The sequence below is a fragment of the Rhinatrema bivittatum genome, chromosome 2, assembly GCF_901001135.1.
Source record: "Rhinatrema bivittatum chromosome 2, aRhiBiv1.1, whole genome shotgun sequence".
Taxonomy (NCBI): Eukaryota; Metazoa; Chordata; class Amphibia; order Gymnophiona; family Rhinatrematidae; genus Rhinatrema; species Rhinatrema bivittatum.
The window spans coordinates 60,352,487-60,375,607 of NC_042616.1; the positions used below are offsets into that span (position 1 = coordinate 60,352,487).

The 23,121-nt window shown below is 47.2% G+C and overlaps 1 protein-coding gene across 6 annotated transcripts in view; it reads right to left on the bottom strand.

Moving 5' to 3' along the window:
- Positions 1-23,121, bottom strand: part of SETD2 (SET domain containing 2, histone lysine methyltransferase) — a 384,325-nt gene that overhangs the window by 268,369 nt on the left and 92,835 nt on the right. For all 6 annotated transcript variants that reach the window (XM_029588239.1, XM_029588242.1, XM_029588241.1 and 3 more), the window contains one exon: positions 14,891-15,022. In XM_029588239.1, coding sequence (XP_029444099.1) covers positions 14,891-15,022 — 132 coding nt within the window. The remainder of the gene's footprint in view (positions 1-14,890; positions 15,023-23,121) is intronic.

Here is a 23,121-nt window from a genome sequence, read left to right on the forward strand (position 1 = left end):
CTCGTCCTGGGACAGTGTTTCGGAGGATGATCGATGGCGATGGCGATGTTTAGTTTTGGAGCGTTCTGTTGACGTGGCAGAACGTACAGAAGATGGCGAGGATGAACGGTCCCCCCGATCCATCCGGACGCGGGTTTTTTTAAGGAGGATTTTCTTCGTAGCTCCAGCCGGAGACGAACTCGGTGCTTTTGAGGAAGAAGGAATTAGTTGAAGAGAAAAAAGGTGTTCCATCTTCTCTTGTCTGGCCTTTCTTCCCTTGACCGTCATTTCAGCACATTTTTCACAGGAATTAACATCATGTTGTTTCCCGAGGCACATTACACACTCCGAATGGGGATCAGTAATAGACATAGTTCTATTACAGACCGGACATTTTTAAAACCGGTCGCCATTTTCGATCGACGGCTGTCGATGAAACGAACGTGTGAAAAAATTTTCAGCCGAAAATTGTGAAACAGACAGTACTCACCAGCCGGCGAGGCAGAGAACTTCCCGTGACAGAGAATATATAGAAAAAATTGACTTTTAGTCAAAACGATATTCCCAACGGTAGGGCTATCGGTCCGCGGTGCGAACGGCAGCGCGGAAAAATGAAGGACTGAAGAGAGACACCTGTGGCAGAGAATATCATAGCATGCTGAGCATGCTCAGTGGCCTCACAGGGCCAGTCAAAAGTTTCTAGAAACTTTGACAGAAAGCTTTCCCGCCTGGGCTCCGTTCGGTGACGTCACCCATATTTGAGGACTAGCATCCTGCTTGTCCTGGGATAAAGGCTTTTGCTCAAGACCTATCTGGCGGAGCTCTTATAAATTTCAACTGAGAGGATGAACTCAAATGGCATTTGGAATAATTATGACAAATCCTAGCATCTCCAGCACCTAGATGGTTTTGTTCATTGATTCTATCGCACCTCCTTGAGATCTGATTTTGACTAATTGTCTAGTAGGGAAATACATGCACACCCAAAGTGAGTATATGCCAAGCCACCAAGGCAAGTCATGTTGTGAACATATCTGCTGCTGAGACTAGAACAAATGGCAGTACGCAATATTGGAAGTGGGTGTTTTCCTATACAAATCTGAGGTATTTCTGTGACCTGAAAATATATCTATGTGGGTAAAAGCAACCTTTAGATTGAGGAAGCATAACTGATCTTTTTCTATGAGGAGAATAAAGGTGCCCAGGGAAATAATTTTGAACTTTTCCTTTACTAGCAGAGGTGGCCAACTGTAGTTCTCAAGAGCTAAAAACAGGTCTGATTTTCAAGATATCCACTGTATGAGATAGATTTACATGCAGTGTCTCTACTGTATGCAAATATATCCAATGCTCTCCAAGAGTTTCTCAATACGCCCCAGATGAGAACGACATTCTCTCTGAACCATCTTCCTGCATCTGGAGCAGTCTGACGTTAATAGTTGTCCCCTAGGTAAAGCACATACTGTATCTATCATAGGGATTCATGACAGATATGTCCACACCAAGGGCACTTACCAAAGCTGCTAATCTTCTTCTACTTCTTGGGCATTGACCAAAAAAAAAATGAACGAGATTAAATCAAACGCCTTGATTTTATAAAAAATGTGACCAATTACTCTCAATGCACAGATACCAATGCAATCAGCAGAAAACAAAAAAATAAAGAAAATTAACTCGATAGAGGGAAAAAACCTACTTCGTGAACCTGTATGGGATGGAAGGTGAATCAAAAGGCTATAGGATGAAAATCATGCAAAAAGAAATCTCTTTCCGTGAGAGAGACCAGAATCGTAATTCCATGGAAAAACTAGAACAGAGGGCTCCATGCAACATTCTTAAACTGGGACCAGATAGGCTCAATCAGATGATGTCACCTGTGAGAACTGCTACAGCCTGCTTGTCCTCGGAGAAACGTTGATTAGGGTTAATATTATTTTGTTCCACCTGTTGATGAATGGAGAGCTAGTGATCTGCTACATTGAAACCCTCACTGTGGCTAGAAGCCAGAGAATAACTTGTGTTACTCTGAAGGCTGGCGATCTGCCTGTTTTCCTGAGTCATTTTTGCTCTGCCTTGTTTCCAACATTACTGCTTCCATACTTTTGTATTATTATTTATAGATTGCAAATAATAAATATTAAAGTATCCTTGATATCATGAATACAAACACATTAAAATCCATTACAGCAAGTGAAGTTGCTTACCTATAACAGGTATTGCCCGTGGACAGCAGGAAAAATCAGCCTCACAAGTGAGCGGCGTCTTCAGACAGCACCAGCTTGGACAGAGTAACTCATTTGCGAGAGAGAAGTTGAGTTCGCCAATTCCAGAAAATGTTTCAGGTGTCACTAGGGTACACTCATGCATAACTGTGCCAACAGTCACATGTATCGTGGCTGCCAGATGGCCAAATAACTGCAGAAATCTCCTTGCTGTTATTGTGGTTTGACTAAGGATTGAACATATCAACAACTGTAGGTTGCTCATCCATTGGACTGGTAGGATGGCCTTGCCTGTCAATGTATCTAAACCGTTTGCCCATGAAACGGAGAATGTGTCTCTGGACTGAGAGTGTTTGCTGCGAATGAGAGAGCAGAAGTTCTCTACTTTGCGGTTTTGAGGAGACGCAAAGAGGTCTATCTAAGGATATCCCCATTGTTGGAAGATGGAGTTCGCTACTGAGGGGTTGAGAGACCACTCGTGCGGTTGAAAGATGTGACTCAGCTTGTCTGCCAACACATTGTCCACTCCAGGCAAGTAGGTGGCTCCTGAGGTACATCGAATGGGAGAGAGCTTCCGCTCATATCTGTGCAGCTTCCTGACACAGAAGGAAGGAGCCCGTGCCTCCCTGTTTGTTGATTTACCACATGGCCACCTGGCTGTCTGTCTGGATCAGGATGACTTGATTTGAGAGGCGATCGTGAAAGGCCCTAAGAGCATATCTTATTGCTCGAAGCTCCAGGAAATTTATTTGGTGTTTGGCTTCCTCTGGAGACCAAGATCCTTGTGTCTGCAGATTGGCAATATGGGCTCCCCAGCCGAGGTTGGAAGCATCGGTGGTGAGAGTTAATTGAGAGTCTGGAGCCTGAAAGGGCAAGCCTTGGAGGAAATTGATCTGATTTTTCACCAGGCAAGAGACTAACAGAGTGAGTCGGTTACGTGGACAATGGTTCGACAGAGGCTGAATGCTTTGAGTCCATTGAGACCTTAGAGTCCACTGCATGACTCTCATGGGCCAAACAGGCCATTGGTGTGACCTGAACTGAGGACCGCCATGTGTCCCAGGAGGATGAGAACGTGGAGTGCAGTCGCAGAGTGCTGAGACTGTAGCTGGTGTGCCAGAGACACGAGAGTGAGAGCACGCTGTCGAGGCAGAAAAGCCTTTGCCTGCAAGTCTGCCCCAATGAATGACAAGGTATGAGATGGGACTAAATAGGATTTGTCGTAGTTGAAGAGAAATCCTAATGAAATTAGAGTGTGTAAGGTTAGATTGAGGGACGACTGAGCAGCTTGCTGAGTGGGAGTCTTGATTAACCAATCATCTAGATAGGGGTAGATGTGAACACCTTGAGTCCTGAGGAAGGCTGCAACTACTACGAGGCATTTTGTGAAGACTCGTAGCACAGATGCTAGGCCGAATGGAAGCACTCGGTACTGATAGTGCTTGGGGCCTACTAGAAACCTCAGGTATTTGCGATGAGATGGAGTTATTGCAATATGAGTGTATGCATCCTGGAGGTCCAGAGAGCCAGTCTCCTCTTTGTAGAAGAGGAAGAAGCGAGCCTAAGGTTATCATATTGAATTTTTCTCGCTGGAGGTACTTGTTGAGGGGCCCGTAGGTCCAGAATAGGATGAACACCTCCCGATTTTTTGGGGATTAGAAAGTACCGGGAATAGAATCCTAGACCATGCTGAGAGTAGGGTACGGGTTCTATTGCCTTGGACTGGAGAAGGAGGGAGACCTCCTGATCCAGAAGGATGGAGTGATCGGATGTTTCTCCACATCGGTAGAGGTGGGGAGTCCGGTGGCACGGAGAGAAAGTCAGACGGTAACCCTGAGCAATTATCGCCAGTACCCATTGGTCTGAGGTGATTGAGTGCCATATGTTGTTGAAGTGGCACAGTCGACCTCCCACTGGTATGTGAGGTAATGGAAGCTGGTTGCTGCTCTCTAGGTAGAAGTCAAAAACCTGAAGCAGGACCTGGTTTGAGGAGCTGCTTGCGCTTTTTGTTTCCGTGTCTGACGAGACTAGGCTTTTTGAAAAAGGTCTCGTGGAACGGGATCTGGTTGGTGGCAGGTAGGACTTCTTCGGGCAGAAGAATGACTTATTAAGAGTCCTTTCGGAAGGGCTGTTTTGAAGAGTAATCAGAAGACATCAGAGAGCTGTCTTAGGGTCTCATGATGGTCCTTAAGTTCCGCCACCGTCCGTTGAATCTGTTCGCCAAACAGATTATCTCCTACACAGGGGTATGTCAGATAACCTGTTTTGTACCTCAGGGCGAAGGTCGGAAGACTTGAGCCAGGCCCATCTCCTTGCCGAAATAGCAGCTGCAGATACCCTAGTAGCAGTGTCAAAGATATCGTAAGATGATCTGATCTCATGCTTGCCTGACTCAAAACCCTTGTTTACTAGGGTTTGGAGCTGATCTTGAAATTGCTGAGGCAGGGAATCTGTGAAAATCATGTATCTGCTTGAAAATGACCCTATTATATTGGGTCATATAGAGCTGATAAGCGGCAATTCAGGTGATGAGTATTGATCCTTGGAAGACACGGCGACCAATGGCATCTAGAAACTTCTGTTCCTTGCCAGGGGGAAAAGAAGTGTGAGGCTTTGATCTCTTTGCTCTTTTCTGTGCAGATTCTACCACTACAGATTGATGATCCAATTGAGGTTTCTGAAAACCCGGAGCTGACTGCACCAAATAGGTAGTGTCAGCTTTTCTGTGGACTGGAGCAATGGAGCCAGGATGTTCCCAGTTCTTCTTGAGGAGATCCAGAAGAACCTGGTGGACAGGGATGGGGGTTATTTCCTTGGGAGCATCCAGGAATTTTAGCAACTCCATCATCTGATGTCTATCATCCTGTTCAGTCTGTAATTGGAAGGGAACCAATTCAGACATTTGCTTCACAAAATTTATAAAGGAAAAGTCCTCTGGAGGAGAACGCTTTCTACTTTCAGTGGGTGAAGATGATCTAGGCTCCGAAGGAATAATTGGAGGCACCGATGAAGGCATCGAGGGTATCGATGGATGGTTCGGTGGTGCCGACGGGCATACTGGCACCAATGGTTGGACCGATGGCGATGGATGTATCGGCATCGAAGGCTGAGGTAGAACTCCCGATGGAGGGATGCGGAATGGTGTTTCTCCTCCCGATGACAGAGTAAGCGGGGAGGGCACCGGAGCCATCGGCGGAAAACTGGCAATGAGCGCTTCCATCCTGGAGAGCAGCGGTGCCAACGCTGCTGGAATCGGGTCAGTGGTCGGTTCCACAATTGGTACTGGTGTTGGTGCCGGAGGAACCTGTAGTCGTTGCATCTCCTTGTCGATGGCCTCCTGAACCATCCGGTCCAGTTCTTCTCGGAGACCTGGAGCAAGCAGCCCCGGCTCCGGAACAGAAGAAGGAGGCAGAGGCATAGCGGAGGGACCACCGTTAAAGGCGGAGTCGCGGCTCCCGATACCCTGTCGGGTGAGGGTTGCCTCGGTGACCTGGTCGCCGAAAAGGTCGGTGCCTTTTCTGGACAGGGTTTCTTCGATGTCGGCTCAGATGATGGCGAGGTCGATGATTTTGCTCCCTCGATGGACCGAGACTTTCGATGTCGATGTTTGTCCCTGCAATCCCCTCGGTCCTGAGGAGGAGTAGAGGGTGTCGAAGGCCGAGATGTCGTCGATGCCGGACGGTCACCGGCCGGTGGTCGATGCTGGCGGCGAAGTTGACGGAGCCGGTTCTGACGACGTCGATGCAAATGGACGGAGTCGGAGTTTGAGCATGGAAGAGAAGTTCCATCTTCTCCATTCTGGCCTTGCGACCTTTTGGTGTCATTAGGGTACATCTGGTGCAGGTGAAGACATCGTGCTCTTGTCCAGGAACACATTACACAGACTTTATGGGGGTCTGTGATGGACATGGTGCGATACAGTCTGGGCACCGACAGAAACCCCCGACACCATGGGCTATTGGAAAAAATTGAGACGCAGTACAGTCGATGGCCAGTAGGCCGCGAGGGCCAAACTCGACGGAGAATGGGTAAAAAACTTACCAGAGTACCGCGGGGCTTGAAAAAGTTAAAGGAGGGACTCCTATGGGGCAAATTAACTTTTAATAATTCCGTGAGGAAAATTCCTGTCAGGAATCTCTGCAGAGCTCCTTAACCGCGAGGCTACTGCTGCGTGGAAAAAAGAAGACTGAAGGGGGACCCCTCCTGGCTGCAGGGTTAGTGCCATGCTGGGCATGCCCAGTAGGGGCCAGTCAAAGTTCTGGAAACTTTGACAAAAAAGTGTTCCATGATTGGGCTCCATCCTGTGATGTCACCCATATGTGAGGAATACCATCCGCTTGTCCTGTGAGAAAACAGTAATAGTAAAGGAAACTGTTTAATAAGAATCATTTAGTTAACAAAAATGGTTTTTTGTTTTTTTTTTTGCAACCGGTAGAAATGTGGACAAGCTAACGTGAGGTAGAAAAGTTCTGCAAAATTGCAGACCCAGTGAGGATCTGCTGCCGACCTGCTGGTCAAGACAATAGTGAGAAGCAAAAGTATGCAGAAGAGACCAGGTAGCTGCCTTGCAGATGTCCTGAATTGGTACTCACGGATATGTGCAATGGAAGTTGCTGTTGCTCAGATCTGGTGGGCTTTTCACCGAGCCCACCAGGGCTAGTGTTTGGAAGTATAGCAGTATTGAATACAAGCTTGAGCCAGGTAGAGAGAGAGAGTTCTTTTCTAAACTGGTTGGCCTGGATTATTCGGGTTGAAGGAAAAACAATTATGAAGAATGTATGAGGTCTTCAGTGGTGCTCTTGTAATAAGCTAATGCTCGTTTACAGTCAAGGGTTTGTAGAAGTTTTTGCAAAAAACTGGTAAGGTGATCGTTTCATTCAAGTGAAAGGCAGAGACTGCCTTAAGTAGGAAAGAAGGGTGTGTCCATAAAACCACCTTATCGTGATGAAATTGAAGCTAAGGGAAAGTGATTACTAGTGCCTGGAGTTCGCCGACTCTCCTGGCATAGTGACCAGGAAAAGCACTTTCCATGTTAGAAATTTGAGGGAAGAAGATGCTATAGGTTCGAAGGGGGGATACATCAATGCTTCCAGAACTAAATTGATATCCCATGGCACTATTGGTTTCTTGAAAGGAGGGTGTAAAGGGAGTAACCCTTTCATAAATTTGGCAATCAAGGGATGAGATAATATGGAACCGTCCTGGTGCAATCGATGATAAGCTGCAATGGCACTCAGGTGGACTCTAATAGAAGTAATTGCTAGCCCAGAAGGGATAAATGATTGTAGATAAGATAGTATCAACTCTGGTGAACAAGAGAAGGGATCCAGATCATGGAGTGCACACCAGGCAGAGTATCGCTTCCATTTAAAGGCATAGTTGCGTCTGGTGGAAGGCTTCCGTACTGCAATGAGAACATTCAGAATGCAGATTGGAGATTCAAGGAGGTTAATATGTCCCGTTCCATCTCCAAGCCGTTAAATTTAGGGAGGCTTGCATCGGGTGGATTAAGGCCCCTCCGTTCTGGGAAAGGAGGGTTGGGTCTTTTGGTAGAAGAATTGGTGTCCGAATGGATAGACGGAGAAGGTATGCATACCGTGGCTGTCTGGGCCTCGCAGGTGCTATGAGGATTAAGTCTGCTGTGTCCGCTATACATTTGTGGATCGTGCGTGAGATTAGCGGAATCGGAGGAAAGGCGTATAGTAGACCCTTGTCCCAGGGAATCAGGAACGCATCTTCAGAAGTTCTGTAGTTGCTGGTAAGGAGGGAGCAAAATCTGTCCACCTTCCGGTTCTCTTCCGTTGCAAAGAGATCTATGTCCAGCGTTCCCCACAATTGGAAGATTTTGTTTGCTTTGGTTAGACTGAGTGACCACTCGTGTGGATGGAAAACTCTGCTGAGTCTGTCCGCTTTGATGTTCACCAGGCCTGGCAGGTACGAGGCCTGAAGGAAGATGCGGTTGCGTTCCGCCTACTCCCAGTGATCACTTGTCTTCAAAATTGTTAAAGGGAAGGGAGAAAGTGAGAGTGTTTTTCTCCAAAAAGCCTTCAGATACTGTACTACCAATCGGTACAATGTTCAAGTACGTCAAACTCCAGAATTCTTGGTGGAGACAAGGTAGTCCCCCCACTGGTGCTCGAAATATCACAAAACCCTAGGGCATGGTCTCTTCCCTCTGCAGTGACTGGTGCTAAAATTTCTGGGAATTTACACTAACTTGAACTCCTGGTTGAACAACAAGAGCCAGTAGCAATACCAACCTAAGAAGGAATGATGCACCTGTGACTCTGTTTGGAGGACTTTGAGTCTACCATGGCTGCTGAAGAAATATCTCCAGCCAATGTCTCAGTGGACAAAACCTAAGAGAGGAGAGATGCAGCTGTGTGGAAACTGCCATGCACAGGCACTGAATGCACTTTAGGTCTTTCTAGAAAGCTCTGGAAGTATCCATTCATTCAGTGCTGAGTACAGTCACATAACCCATGTGTGTGACTGGTGAACTGCCAATCTTCAAAGAAAGAAGACAAGAAGGCAGAAAGTCTTTAAAATGGCAAAGAGAATATAGCAGACATGCTAATGGGTAAGTAGTTTCCACAGAACAGATATTAAATAGTAAGAGACTTGTGTCAGATGGTAGGGAGAGGTATGAACAATAGATTTCCAAGAGCTGGTACAGAGGCATATATCAAAAGATCAGAGAGGAAAGATAAGAATGTAGATTTCAAATCATTTCACTAAGAAAGGCAAATTGGTTCTTACCTGTTAATTTTCGTTCCTGTAGTACCACGGATCAGTCCAGACCAGGGGTGGGCAAGTCCGGTCCTCGAGGGCTGCAAACCAGTCAGGTTTTCAGGATACCCCTAATGAATATGCATGAAATAGATTTGCATACAACTGAGGCAGTGTGTATGCAGGTCTCTCTCATGCATATTCATTAAGGACATCCTGAAAACCCGACTGGTTTGCAGCCCTCGAGGACCGGAATTGCCCACCCCTGGTCCAGACAGTGGGTTGAGCCTCCTGTCCAGCAGATGGAGCCAGAGAAAAACTGAAAAGGCATACCATATAAGGACAGAGCTCACCCTGCGACCCTCAGTATAAGTGTTATCAAAGCAGAAAAACCAAACGCAAATCGAACCAGAATAAGATCAAGCAAGTAACAAAGCCAACAAGGCTAATATAATGAGAACATTGAACAGTGCAAGAAAAATCAGCTCTTGTCTATGTGTTAGATACATCCAGTGCCAAATCATGTTACACCAAAGTTCTGCAAGGAAGAAGGCATTCTCCAGAGCTAAAAAGGAAAAAACTACGAGCGGACTGACAAAAGAAAAATGGGAGGGAGTCTGGACTGATCCGTGACACTACAGGAACGAAAATTAGCAGGTAAGAACCAATTTTCCTTTCCCTGTACATACCTAGATCAGTCCAGACAGTGGGATGTACCAAAGCTTCCCTAAGTAGGGGTGGGACCCGAGACAGTCCCGCTTGGAGCACATGTCTGCCAAAAGAACCAAAAACTGGCGCCTGAACGTAAAGACGATAATGCAGAGCAAAAGTATGCATAGATTTCCACGTAGCCACTTTGCAAATTTCCTGAGGAGAAACCAACTGGCTCTCTGCCCAAGAAGTAGCCTGCGAACGCAGAGAATGGGCTTTTAGTCCCTCCGGAACTGGCCGGCCCCGACAAAGATACGCCGATGCGAACGCCTCCTTTAGCCAGTGAGCAGTGGTGGCTTTAGAGGCCTTCTGACCTTTATGAGGATCACTCCATAAAACAAAGAGATGATCAGAGACTCTGAAATCATTAGTAACCTGCAAGTACTGAAGGAGAACACGCTTAATATCCAAGTGTCGGAGATCAGCACCCGACATGGCAGCAATATCCTCCGGAGAAAAGGCAGGGAGCTCCACCGATTGATTGACATGAAAGGAAGAAACTACCTTTGACAGAAAAGAAGGGACCGTCTTTAGAGAAACCCCCAAATCAGAGAATCATAGGAAGGGTTCCCAGCAGGATAAAGCCTGCAGCTCAGAAACCCTCCTGGCTGAGCAAATAGTCACGAGGAACACAGTCTTAAGCGTGAGGTCCTTGAGCGTGGCCGACTGAGGGGTTCAAAAGGTACCGCACAGAGAACCCGTAAGACCAGGTTAAGATTCCAAGATGAGCAAGTAGCCCTGACCGGCGGATTCAAATGCTTAGCCCCCTTAAGAAATCAAACGACATCTGGATGGGCAGCCACAGAGTAACAGTCCAGCCTGCCCAAGAGGGAGCCAAGAGTCGAAACCTGAACCTGCAAGGAGTTGAAAGAGAACCCTTTAGAGAGCCCGTTCTGAAGGAAGGAAAGAACCAGAGACACCGGGGCCCTGCGCGTCGATACGCCAGCCTCCACGCACATATCAAAAATACTCCAAACCCGAACATAAGAAAGAGATGTCGAGGTTTTACGGGCCCGCAATAGCGTGGAAATCACTTCCTCCTTGTAGCCCCTTTTCCTCAGCCGCTGCCGCACAAAAGCCAGGCTGCAAGACAAAAGCGATCTGCCTGATCTAAAAATACTGGACCATGTCGCAGGAGGTTGTGGAGGTGAGCGAGATGAAGAGGGCAGTCTGACACGAGATTCACGAGGTCCGCAAACCATGGTCTCCGAGGCCACTCCAGCGCTATGAGAATGACCGGCCCATGGTGAATTTCTATCCTTCTGAGAACTTTTCCCACCAGAGGCCAAGGAGGGAATACGTAAAGAAGGACATCGCTAGGCCAGGGCAGGACCAGAGCATCCACACTCTCCGAGCAGTGTTCTCTCCTGTGCCTGAAGAACCGAGGAGCCTTCGTGTTCTTCAGGGTGGCCATCAAGTCCAAGTGGGGGACCCTCCACCTGCGGCAACTAGATCCATTGCCTCGTCTGACAACTCCCACTCTCTGGGGGTTGAGATGCTGATGACTGAGGAAGTCAGCTTGAACATTCTCCTTTCCTGCAATGTGGGAAGCCGCCAGGCGGTCCAAATGACGTTCCCTCCAAGCGAACAATAGGCAGGTCTCCAGGACTACCAGGCAACTCCTGGTGCCCCCCTGGCGATTGATGTAAGCTACCATGGTGGCATTGTCGGAGAGGACTCTCACCGCTTTGCGATGGATGAAAGGGAATGAAGAACTTGAGTGCCAGTTGAACTGCCTGGGCCTCCAGACGATTGATGTGCTATTTGGATTGGATCGAAGACCAAGAGCCCTGTGCCAATTGAGTCTGACAAACTGCTCCCTAGCCGGAGAGGCTGGCATCCGTCGTCATGACAATCCACTGGGAGTCTCCAGGGGCATGCCCCTCGACAGGTGGTCGAGAGAGAGCCACCACTGCATGCTGATGATGGTAGACTCGGGAAGTGGTATGGGCGCCCGAAACGCCTCTGAGACCAGCTTCCAACGGGCCAGTAAAGCTTTCTGCAAAGGACGCATATGCGCAAATGCCCAGGGCACCAGATCTATAGTGGAAGCCATAGAGCCCAGAACTTGAAGTTAATCCCAGGCCGTGGGTATCGACAGAGATAAGAGATGCTGTACCTGCTGCATGAGCTTGAGTGCATGGACCTCGGGCAGGGAGACCTTGGACACACAAGTGTTGAAGTGAGCTCCCAGAAATTCCAGAACTTGAGAGGGCCAGAGGTTGCTCTTGGAGTAGTTGACTATCCACCCGAGGAAGGTGAGCACCAACACCACCCGACTGACCGCCATCACACAGAGCTGCTCAGACTTCGCCCGGATGAGCCAATCGTCTAGGTAGGGATGGACCAAGACCCCCTCCCTCCGGTGAAAGATCGCCATCACCATCATCACCTTGGTGAACGTGCGAGGGGCAGAGGCGAGCCCGAACGGGAGAGCTTGGAACTCAAAATGCCGGCCCAGTATGACGAAGTGAAGATACTTCTGGTGTTCCTTGTGAATTGGGATGTGAAAGTAAGCTTCTGTGAGGTCGAGCGAAGCCAGGAACTCACCGGAGTGAACTGCCACAATGACTGCCCTCAGGGTTTCCATCCAAAAATGGGGAACCTTGAACACCCAGTTGATTTTCTTGAGGTCCAGAATCGGTCAGAAGGAACCGTCCTTCTTGGGGACGAGGAAGTAGATGGAATAGTGGCCGGATCCCTGTTCTTCTGGAGGAACAGGAACTATGGCCCCCGAGGTCCAGGAGCCTGTCGAGAGTCTGGCACACCGCTGGCCATTTTCGACTGCTGCATGGAGAGATCAGTTGGCTGTCGGGAAGATCCCGAGCAAATTCTAACGCATAATCTTTGGCGATCACACAGAGGACCCACTGATCCGTGGTGATTTTGGCCCATTCCGCAAGAAAAAAGGACAGACGCCCACCTAAGGCGGGAGCGAAGGAATGGGTCTGCCTCATCTCATTGCGAGGACTTGGCGGCGGATCCATGGGGATTGCCATCCCGGAATGGTCGACGTCCTCAAAAGATATGAGACCATGCCTGCGATCTGGAAGACGCAGGACGCTGAGAAGACCCCCTCGTTTTGCTGTATCTGCGCTGACCCCGGAATCAGAGCGTGAAGGAAAAAAGGGATTTTGAATGTTTAGGGTGGTCCTCAGGCAGCTTATGAACCTTGTTATCTCCTAAGGATTTAATAAGCTGTTCCAAGTCCTCCCCAAAAAGCAACTTACCCTTGAAGGGGAGAGTGCCTAACTGAGGCTTGGAAGAGGAGTCCGCTGCCCAGTTATGCAGCCAGAAGAGCGGTCTGGCGGAGACCGCTGAGACCATAGCCCTGGCCTGCACCTGGAGATCATAAAGGGCATCAGCCCCATATGCAATCGCTCCTTCGAGCCGCTCCGCTTGTTCAGCCTCTGCAGACGGGAGGTCCTGGGTGCTGAGTAGTTGTTGAACCCACCTGAGGCTTGCCCGCTGCATGAGACTGCTACAAACAGTCACCCGGACACCTAAAGCCAACACCTCAAAGATTCTTTTGAGATGTACTTCCAACTTGCGATCTTGAAGATCCTTTACGACTGTGGCCCCTACAAACCGGGATGGTGTGCATTTGGTGACAGCCATCACCGAAGCATCAACCTTGGGGACTTTGAGCATCTCAAGAGCTGTATCCGGGAGGGGATATAACTTATCCATTGCCCTGCCCACGCGGAGACCAGACTTGGGAGCCTCCCATTCCGAGCAGAAGCTGCATAAGCATAGGATGGAAGGGAAAAGTATGGGACGGAGCCCTCAGACCTGCCAGGACCGGGTCAACGGTACAGGAGGCGGCAGAGGCGGGCTCTTCTGCAGGCACATCGATTCCAAGTTCATCCAGAACAAAAGGAATAAGTGGGTCCAGCTCCTCCCACTTAAACAACCTCAAAACCCGTGGGTCATCTCCCTCCACGGGGTGATTATCAAGAGAAAGATACGAGTTGGCATCTGGATCAGGCAGCGGAGTGGGAGGAGGAGGAGGAGGGTCACGTGGGTCTGACCCACCAGGTACAGTCCTGACCCTAGTAGTACCCTGTGAGTCTGGGACACCAGAGCCCTGGCTACAAACCAAATGAGGGATTTTTTTGCCGGTGGGGGGGCCCGGAGTGGGATCCTCCAGCACCTCCAAGCTTGCTAAAAAAGACTTATATAAAAGGAGCACAAATTCTGGTGAAAAAGGAGTATGTGCTCTGCCAGAACCCTGGGGGAAGGGTCAGAATCAGCATCAGGAGTTCCCCATAGGGCTCCCGCGGTTTTTTTGTGTGGAGGACAGCCCGGACGCACGCTTGCCGACCTGACCTCGGGTCGTCGACTTCAAAGGAGCCACAGAGGGTCCCTCCCCTCCGGGCAAGCAGAGCCCGTCACAGGAGAGCCGCAAGGCAGGCTCCCCATAGGCAAGACAAAACGCAGACCTCGGCATCGGGAAGTCAGCTGTGTGTGAAACAAATGAGCCTGATTGCTGCGAAGCAGGGAAGTCGACTGAACGGCCTCGAGTCGCTCCTTTCCCTGCCAGTTGGCCCGGAGCCTTGAAGAATTGCCTTATTTCAACTTTTACACTGAAAGTAAAAACTTCTGCTGTCTCTCTCTTTCTTTTTTTTGTTTGAGAAACAGCTAAAACAGGCTGAAGGGTTTGTGCCATAGCAGAGGAAATAAAACATCTCTGCAAAGGACCCGAGGAATAATCACATCTCAGGGTCACCAGTGCAAAAGAGGGGGAGTGACTGGACCAACAGTATCACCCCTAGGCAGGGAATTAGGCTACCGGGAAAGAGACCTAGACTGAATTACTCAAGGGGAACCCCCACCACCACCACCACCAGGTCTTTACAAGAGCCTGGAGACAGAACTGTCTCCAGAGAAAAGAAAATTCACTGTTCCTGCGAAGAGAAAACAGAAGACTTCGCAAGAAGAAATAAAGAAATATCACCAAGAAGAGGAACCACAGGTTCATCCGTCTGCATCTGCTGGAACCAAAGAAATTCTGAGGGCTGCAGGGTAAGCGCTGTCCTTATATGGTATGCCCTTTCAGTTTTTCTCTGGCTCCATCTGCTGGACAGGAGGCTCAACCCACTGTCTGGACTGATCCGGGTACGTACAGGGAAAAGTGAATACGTTTTCTTTAAAAACAAACACAAATCCCAAAACCCAACACCACATGCATGACAGTAAGGAAAGCTGTGCTGCACAATGAAATTTCCAGGCCCCACCAGCATACATACCATTCAATCATTAGCAGGCGATTGAGACAATCCTCACCACAGGCCACCTCCCCCTGAACGCGTTCTTCTTTCGAGAGTAGGGGGCATTCACACTGCATTCGTTTGATGTCCCGGTGTGTTTTATTCTTCTTCCTGATGGGGTCAAAGTCAGAATATAAGTACTGGACAATACAAGTCTGAGCCTCCCCAAAAGGCAGTTATTTAAGTGAACAATTAATGCCTTAAAAGATTCTGCCCATTTTTAAAACCATTCCTAAAAAAAGGTAAAGGAGAGTTAGGAGATGGGATTTCCAATTAATTGTGTAAATTTGATTTATCCTAATTTGCCAGGAAGCCCTACAGAACCATATATACATAAATTAGTACATTTAGCAAGCTTGCCTTAAGAACATTTGTCATGAAAAATAGACACATGTAAAAGAAATACTGCATACCTTTAATTCAAGAAACCATTTATAGCATATCTTCTGGGTCATATTTGCAGTAGAAGGTTTTAAAATTTGCATATTAAGTGTACACACACACAACACATTTTCCTCCTTGCCATTACATTGTAAACCGACATGATGTTTATTTATTTATTTAAAGAGTCTTCTATACCGATGTTAGTCGAAACATCACCTCGGTTTACATAGAACAAAAGCAACGGAAATTACAACTAACAGGGGAAGGGTAGGGGGTACAAAAAACCAAAAGGAGAGCAGAGAAGCATAGGAACAATTAACAAGTGAACTATAATGTCATAAGAACAAGTTCATAGTCAAATTCAGATCATGATCCATCACAATTCAATATTCATCAAGGGTGTTGGGGAAAGGCTTGTTTGAATAGCCAGGTTTTGAGCTGGGCTCTGAATTTGGTGATGCAAGGTTCAAGTCTGAGGTGGGTTGGGTGTGAGTTCCAGTGCATAGGTCCAGCAATGGAGAGTGCCCGATCCCTTGTAGCTGTGAGGTGTGCTTTCTTTAGGGATGGCACATGGAGGGACCCTTTGTTAGTGGTCCTTGTCGGTCGATTCGAGCAGGCAAATTGGAGGGGATCTACCAGCTAGTTGGAGTGATGGGAATATAAGGCTTTATGGATAATGGTCAGGGATTTAAAGAGGATGCGGGAGGGAATAGGGAGCCAGTGTAGGTCCTTCAGTATAGGGGAAATATGATCGTATTTATGAGCGTTGGAGAGGGTTCTGGCTACAGTGTTCTGTAGCATTTGGAGGGGCTTTAAGGAGGAGTAGGGTAGGCCAAGAAAGAGGGAGTTACAGTAATCCATCTTGGATGCCAGTGTAGCCTGGACGACAGTGCGGAAGTCACTAGCGTGAAGGAGAGGTTTCAGGTTTTTTAAGACTTTAAAGTTTGAAGAAACCCTCTTTGAGTATGGCACTGATATGTTTTTTGAAGTTCAGTTGTTGGTCGATTAGGACCCCCAGGTTCCTTGCGCAGGGCTGTGTATGAGGAATCTTGATAGCAGAGTCAATTGTGAGTGCGGGATTGGTAGGGGGGTGATGGGATATGAGGAGGAGTTCAGTTTTGGCAGTGTTTAGAGCAAGGTGGAGGTTGGTAAGTAAGGAGTTGATGGCAGCGAGATGGTTTCCCCAGGATTCAAGGGTGTCAGAGAGGGAGCCTTGAATGGGTATGATGATTTGCACATCATCAGCGTAGAGAAAGAATTTGAGGCCAAGTTCTGATAAGAGTTTGCACAAGGGGATGAGGTAAATGTTAAAGAGGGTAGAAGAGAGGGAGGAGCCTTGGGGGACTCCTTGGGCGAGGGCGTAGTGGGAGGACTCAGCATTGCCTATTTTCACGGTGAATTTCCTATTGTTGAGGTAGGATGAGAACCACTTAAGGGCTGTGCCGGAAAGGCCAATGTCGGTTAGGCGGGCAAGGAGGTGGGTGTGATTTATGGTGTCAAATGCTGCTGAAATGTCCAGTAGAGCAAGAAAGTAGCTGTGACCTTGATCCATTCCCCTGAGTAAGTAGTCTGTCAAGGAAAGTAAGAGGGTCTCAGTGTTGAGGTGTTTATGGAAGCCAAATTGAGAAGGGTGGAGAAGGTTGTGAGTTTCAAGGAATTCTTTAAGTTGCGAGTTGACGACCTTCTCCTTGTATAATCTGAAAAATTAAAGCAGAATTGCTTACTTATAACAGGTGATCTCCGAGGACAGCATGATGTTAGTCATCACATGTGTGACATCATCAGATGGAGCCTGGCATGGAAAACTTATGTCAAGGTGTCTAGAACTTTGACTGAGTCTCTCTGAGCATGCTCGGCATTAATTAATACACACATCCATGCGAGGTCCCCTCAGTCTTATTACATAGAATTGAGGATTAAAATAAAATAAAAACAAAACCCAGAAAGTGGAAACCCAACTCTGTGGATTGGTGAGCGGTCTGAGGACTGACATCCTGCTGTCCTTAGAGAACACCTATTACAGGTAAGCAACTCTGCTTTCTCAGAGGACAAGCAGCATAGCAATCCTCACACGAGTGAATCCCTAGCTACAGGTTACCCCCCTCAAAAAAGGGGACCAACAAAATGCTAAAACAAATGCCAATGGGCACAACAATAACAAGTTTTGTTGGTAACAAGGGAGCAGACTGAACAGAAAGAATGGTGCCTAGGCAGGAACAGAGTTATGCTACGGTATATACCTCAAACAAATTCCGAAGGTCAGATTGGTCAAACTTATTGTTATATTGGCCATCCCTATCCAAACAGTAATGAGATGTGAAAGAGTGAATTGAACTCCAATTTGCAGCTCTCCTCCATTGGAACTGCTTGCAAGTGGGCCACTGATGCTGCCAAGACTCAAACAGAGTCTTGATGCATTCCCGCTTGGGTATAACAGGAGGAGATGCAGTCTGCTAGCCAATTAGAAAGCGTCTACTTGGCAATTGGTATCGCATCAGGAGTCTGCCGACATTTAGATGGGAAGAAGGCAGTAGTCTTCAGTCCTTATGTTCCTCCAGAGATGGTTTGGTTCAAATGAAACTCGGAGACCACTTTTGGTAGAAAGGAGGGAACGGTGCGAAGCTGTATCGTTCCAGGAGCGAACCTAAAGAACGGTTGCAGACAGGATAGTGTCTGCAGCTCAGAGATGCGCCGGGCAGAACATATTGCCACCAGGGATACAGTCTTCAATGTTAAGAAGCGTAGTGATAGACTGCGCATTGGCCTGAAGGAAGCCCCGCTAGAAAGTCTAATACGAAATTGAGATTCCATAGGGACACCGGCCACTTTAGGGGTGGTCGAAGTTGCTTCACTCCTTTAAGGAAATGGGCCAAGTCCGTATGCGCTGATAGACTGATTCTGCTCACTTCGGCTCTGAAGCAGGAGAGGGCTGCTATTTGAACCTTGAGGGAGTTGAGAGACAACCCTTTCTTCATACCGTCCTGTAGAAATTCTAGAATCATGGGAATCTTGGCCGTCTGCAGGTCCTTGCACCAGGCTTCGAATATTCTCCAGATCCATATGTGTGCCAGAGATGTTGAGAACTTCTGTGTGTGGAGCAGGGTGTCAATCACGGCCTTCGAGTACCCCTGCTTCTTCAGGCGAGTCCTCTCAAGGGCCAGACCATAAGAGAGAATCAAGATGTATCTTCATGAGGAACTGGGCCCTGCTGGAGAAGGTCCCTGTGTGGAGGTAGGCACAGAGGGCTCCCCGCAAGCAGTCTTTGCATGTCTGCGTATCATGGGCGTCCTGGCCAATCCGGGGCCACTAGTAGAACTAGTCCCCTATGGTGTTCTATCCTGCGGATAATCTTGCCCAGTAGTGGCCAAGGGGGGGGAAGGCGTACAGTAAGTCCTCAGAGGGCGTCGATCCCTTGGGAGTGTGGCTCTCGTCTTCAACTGAAGAACCTGGGGACTCGGGCATTGAGAGAGGTGGCCAGAAGGTCTATGGTTGGGAGACCCCAGCGATTTAATATCAGTTGGAATGCTCTGTTCAACAGTGTCCATTCCAGGCTTTCTGTGCTGAGGAAGTCCGCTGAGAAGTTGTCTTTCCCTGTGATGTGGGAGGCTGAGATCCCTTGTAGATTTATCTCCGCCATTGCCAAGAGAGGGTCTATTTCAAGAGACATCTGCTGGCTTCTGGTTCCTCCCTGGCGGTTGATGTAGGCAACCATTGTCGCGTTGTCCGACATTACTCGGATTGCTTGCCCTTGGAGCCTGTGGCTGAATCGCAGGCACGCTAGTCTGACTGCTCGAGCTTCCAGGTGGTTTATGTTCCATCCCGCCTCTTCCTTGTTCCATTGTCCCTGGGCTATCAGTTCCTGACAGTGAGCTCCCCACCCTTGTAGGCTCGCGTATGTGATGAACACAATCCAGTTCAGTGGGGATAGGCTTACTCCCCTGCTCAGGTGGTCTTCCTGTAGCCACCATTGAAGCTGAGAACATACCTCTGCTGGTAGTTGCAGGCGAATTGAGTAGTCCTGGGACAGTGGGTTGCAGCGTGACAGTAAGGAGTGCTGGAGAGGTCGCATGTGAGCCCTTGACCACAGAACGACCTCCAGGGTTGATGCCATGAGCCCGAGGACTTGAAGATAGTCCCATACCTTGGGGTGTGTACTGGTCAATCGTCGTAATTGTTTCAACATCTTCCTCCTCCTCGAGGGAGGGAGGAAGACTTTGTTCTGTTTGGTTTCGAAATTGGCCCCCAGGTTTTCTAGAGACTGAGAGGGCTGTAGACTGCTCTTGACCGTGTTCACGACCCGAGTTTCTGTAGTAGATTCTTGATTCTGCTGGTCACCTTGTCAGCTGTCTTCTGAAGACTTTGCCCTGATCAGCCAGTCGTCCAGGTAAGGGTGTACCAAGATCCCTTCCTTCCTCAGTGTTGCCGCCACGACCACCATAATTATGAAGAATATTCTGGGGGCGGTAGCTAGTCCAAAGGGTAGTGCTCAGAACTGGTAATGATCTCCCAGTACCGCAAAGTGTAGAAAGCGCTGGTGATCTTGATGGACTGGAACGTGGAGGTAGAGATTCAAATGCTTCATTCTGGGGAATGTTTGTATACAAGGAAGAAATGTCTAGCGTGACAAACCAGCAACATTCTGGTAAAGCCGGAAGATCTTGGAGGAGTCGTAGCATATGTGAGGTATCTTGCAGAAACGATGGGGCTTGTGGAGATGGTACATTGACAATGTACTTTGCATTTGGACAGCTTCTACAGAAGATTTGCAGGATTTCCTACAGTGACCTTCAATTTACTGCACAGTACCATCAACATTCAATTGCCTTTTTAGACATCTTAATCACACGTGAAGGATGTATGGTTGAGACCACTTTGTTTAGGAAGGAGACAGATCGTAACCATTTTTTACAATACTCCAGTTATCATCCAAGAAAATTGAAAGATGGATTACCGGTATCTCAATTCCTACGGTTATGAAGGATTTGCTCAAGTAAAGAAGAGTTTCAAAAACAAGCAGCGGATTTGAGTACAAGAGGCAGAGCAGCGGAGAATGAAGCGGGTCGAGATAATCCCCGCAATTAATCCCTTGCTAACTCGATTCGTAAGCGTAAGCAAAGACCTTTTATATTGGAAGCGGATGATGTCACTATGGGGGGACGCCCATGAGGTTCGCGCCCTTCCTGGTACAAACTTCGGAGCGCGCGCAGCCTACGTCATCAGGAACATGGCAAATCCGCAGAGTCAGGCCAGCCCGGGGACTCCGGGAAGAAATGGCAAGGAGAAGCTGCGGCAGCAACTGTCCATCAGACCCGAAGGGAGTCGCCTCAGAGGTAGAGAGGGTGGAGCGAGGACAAGAGCAGGCACGAACGCAACAGGATTCAACAAAAGAAAATAGGATAAAAGCATAAGCGTTGGCAAGTTAAATGTAAGACATTGATGAGACAGGCTAAGAGAGAATTTGAAAAGAAGTTGGCCGTAGAAGCAAAAACTCACAGTAAAAACGTTTTAAAATAGATCCGAAGCAGAAAGCCTGCGAGGTAGTCAGTTGGACTGTTAGATGATCGAGGGGTTAAAGGGGTACTTAGAGAAGATAAGGCCATTGCGGAAAGATTAAACTATTTCTTTTTTCAGTGTTTACTGAAGAGGATTTTGGGGAGATACCCCTTACGGATAAGGTTTTCATGGACTGAACCAAATCACGGTGAACCTAGAAGATGTGGTAGGCCTGAGTGACAAACTGAAGAGTAGTAAATCACCTGGACCGGATGGTATACAGCCAGGGTTCTGAAGGAACTCAAATATGAAATTTCAGATCTATTAGTAAAAATTTGTAACCTATCATTAAAAGACTGGAGGGTGGCTAATGTAATCCCAATATTTAAAAAGGGCTCCAGGGGCAATCTGGAGAACTACAGTCCAGTTAGAATGACTTCAGTGCCAGGAAAAATAGTGGAAAGTGTTCTAAATATCAAAATCACAGAACATATAGAAAGACATGATTTAATGGAACAAAGTCAGCATGGCTTTACCCAAGGCAAGATTTGCCTCACAAATCTGCTTCACTATTTTGAAGGGGTTAATAAACATGTACATAAAGGTGAGTAAACAGAGAGTAGGATTAAATGGACAATTTTCTCAATGGAGTGCCTCAGGGATCTGTACTGGGACCCGTGCTTTTCAATATATTTATAAATGATTTGGAAAGGAATATGACGAGTTAGGTAACCAAATTTGCAGATGATACAAAATTATTCAGAGTAGTTAAATCACAGGCTGATTATGATAAATTGCAGGAAGACCTTGTAAGACTAGAAAATTGGGTATCCAAATGGCAGATGAAATTTAATGTGGATAAGTGAAAGGTGATGCATATAGGGAAAAATAACCCATGCTATAATCACACAATTTTAGGTTCCATATTAGGAAAGAGATCTAGGCGTCATATTGGATAACACATTGAATTCATCGGTTCAGTGTGCTGCGGCATTCAAAAAAGCAAACAGAATGTTGGGAATTATTAGAAAGGGAATGGTAAATAAACAGAAAATATCATAATGCCTCTGTATCGCTCCATAGTGAGACTACACCTTGAATACTGTGTACAATTCTGGTTGCCGCATCTCAAAAAAGATATAGTTGCGATAGAGAAGGTACAGAGAAGGGCAACCAAAATGATAAAGGGGATGGAACAGCTCCCCTATGAGGAAAGAATAAAGAGGTTACTACTGTTCAGCTTGGAGAAGAGTCGGCTGACTGGGGATATGATAGAGATGTTTAAAATCATGAGAGGTCTAGAATGGGTAAATGTGAATCAGTTATTTACTCTTTCGGATAATAGAAGGACTAGGGGGCACTCCATGAAGTTAGCATGTGGCATATTTAAAACTAATCGGAGAAAGTTCTTTTTCACCCAACACACAATTAAATCTGGAATTTGTTGCCAGGGGATGTGGTTAGTGCAGTTAGTGTAGCTGGGTTTAAAAAAGGATTGGGTAAGTTCTTGGAGGAGAAGTCCATTACCTGCTATTAATTAAGTTGACTTAGAGAATAGCCACTGCTATTACTAGCAACAGAGGCATGGGATAGACTTAGTTTTTGAGTACTTGCCAGTTTCTTATGGCCTGGATTGGCCACTGTTGGAGACAGGATGCTGGGCTTGATGGACCCTTGGTCTGACCCAGTATGGCACGTTCTTATGTTCTTATTTCCTCTATTGCCAATGGCAAGTAAAAACTGGCAATCACTGAACATTCAGCATCCATGCTGCGAGGTTGAGGGCTGAAATATTGGGATGAAAGCATCTCATCATCCTGAGTTAGAAGAGCATGATTTGTCCAGAGAAGTATGGTAGGATTGCTAGAAAGCTCGACCAGGTACACATACCAAATTTGTCTTGATCATGCCAGTGCTATGAGAATCAGGCAGACTCAATCTTGAAGAATTTCTGTATTTTCTTGGCAATAAGTTGTATTGGTGGGAAAGCATACATGAGTCTTTGTCAAGAAGGAAAGAGTCTTGGGTTAGCCTGAGAAGAAGAATAGAGTAAGAAGAATAGAGACTAAAGAAAAACTGATTTACTTTAGTGTTTTGTTGTGATGCAAACAGATCCACTGTCAATAGGCTCCAGAAGGCAAACAGTTTGTTTGCTACTGACTGATGAAGAAACCATTTGCAAGGTTGAAACACTCTGCTGAGATGATCCACTTGAATGTTTTATTTATTCTGATTCTATATTCCAACTTTTAACCATTTCAAAGTGAATAATATTCAAAAACTGAATCCAGAAGGCACACAATCTAACTTTATATCTGAGGCAATGAAAGGCA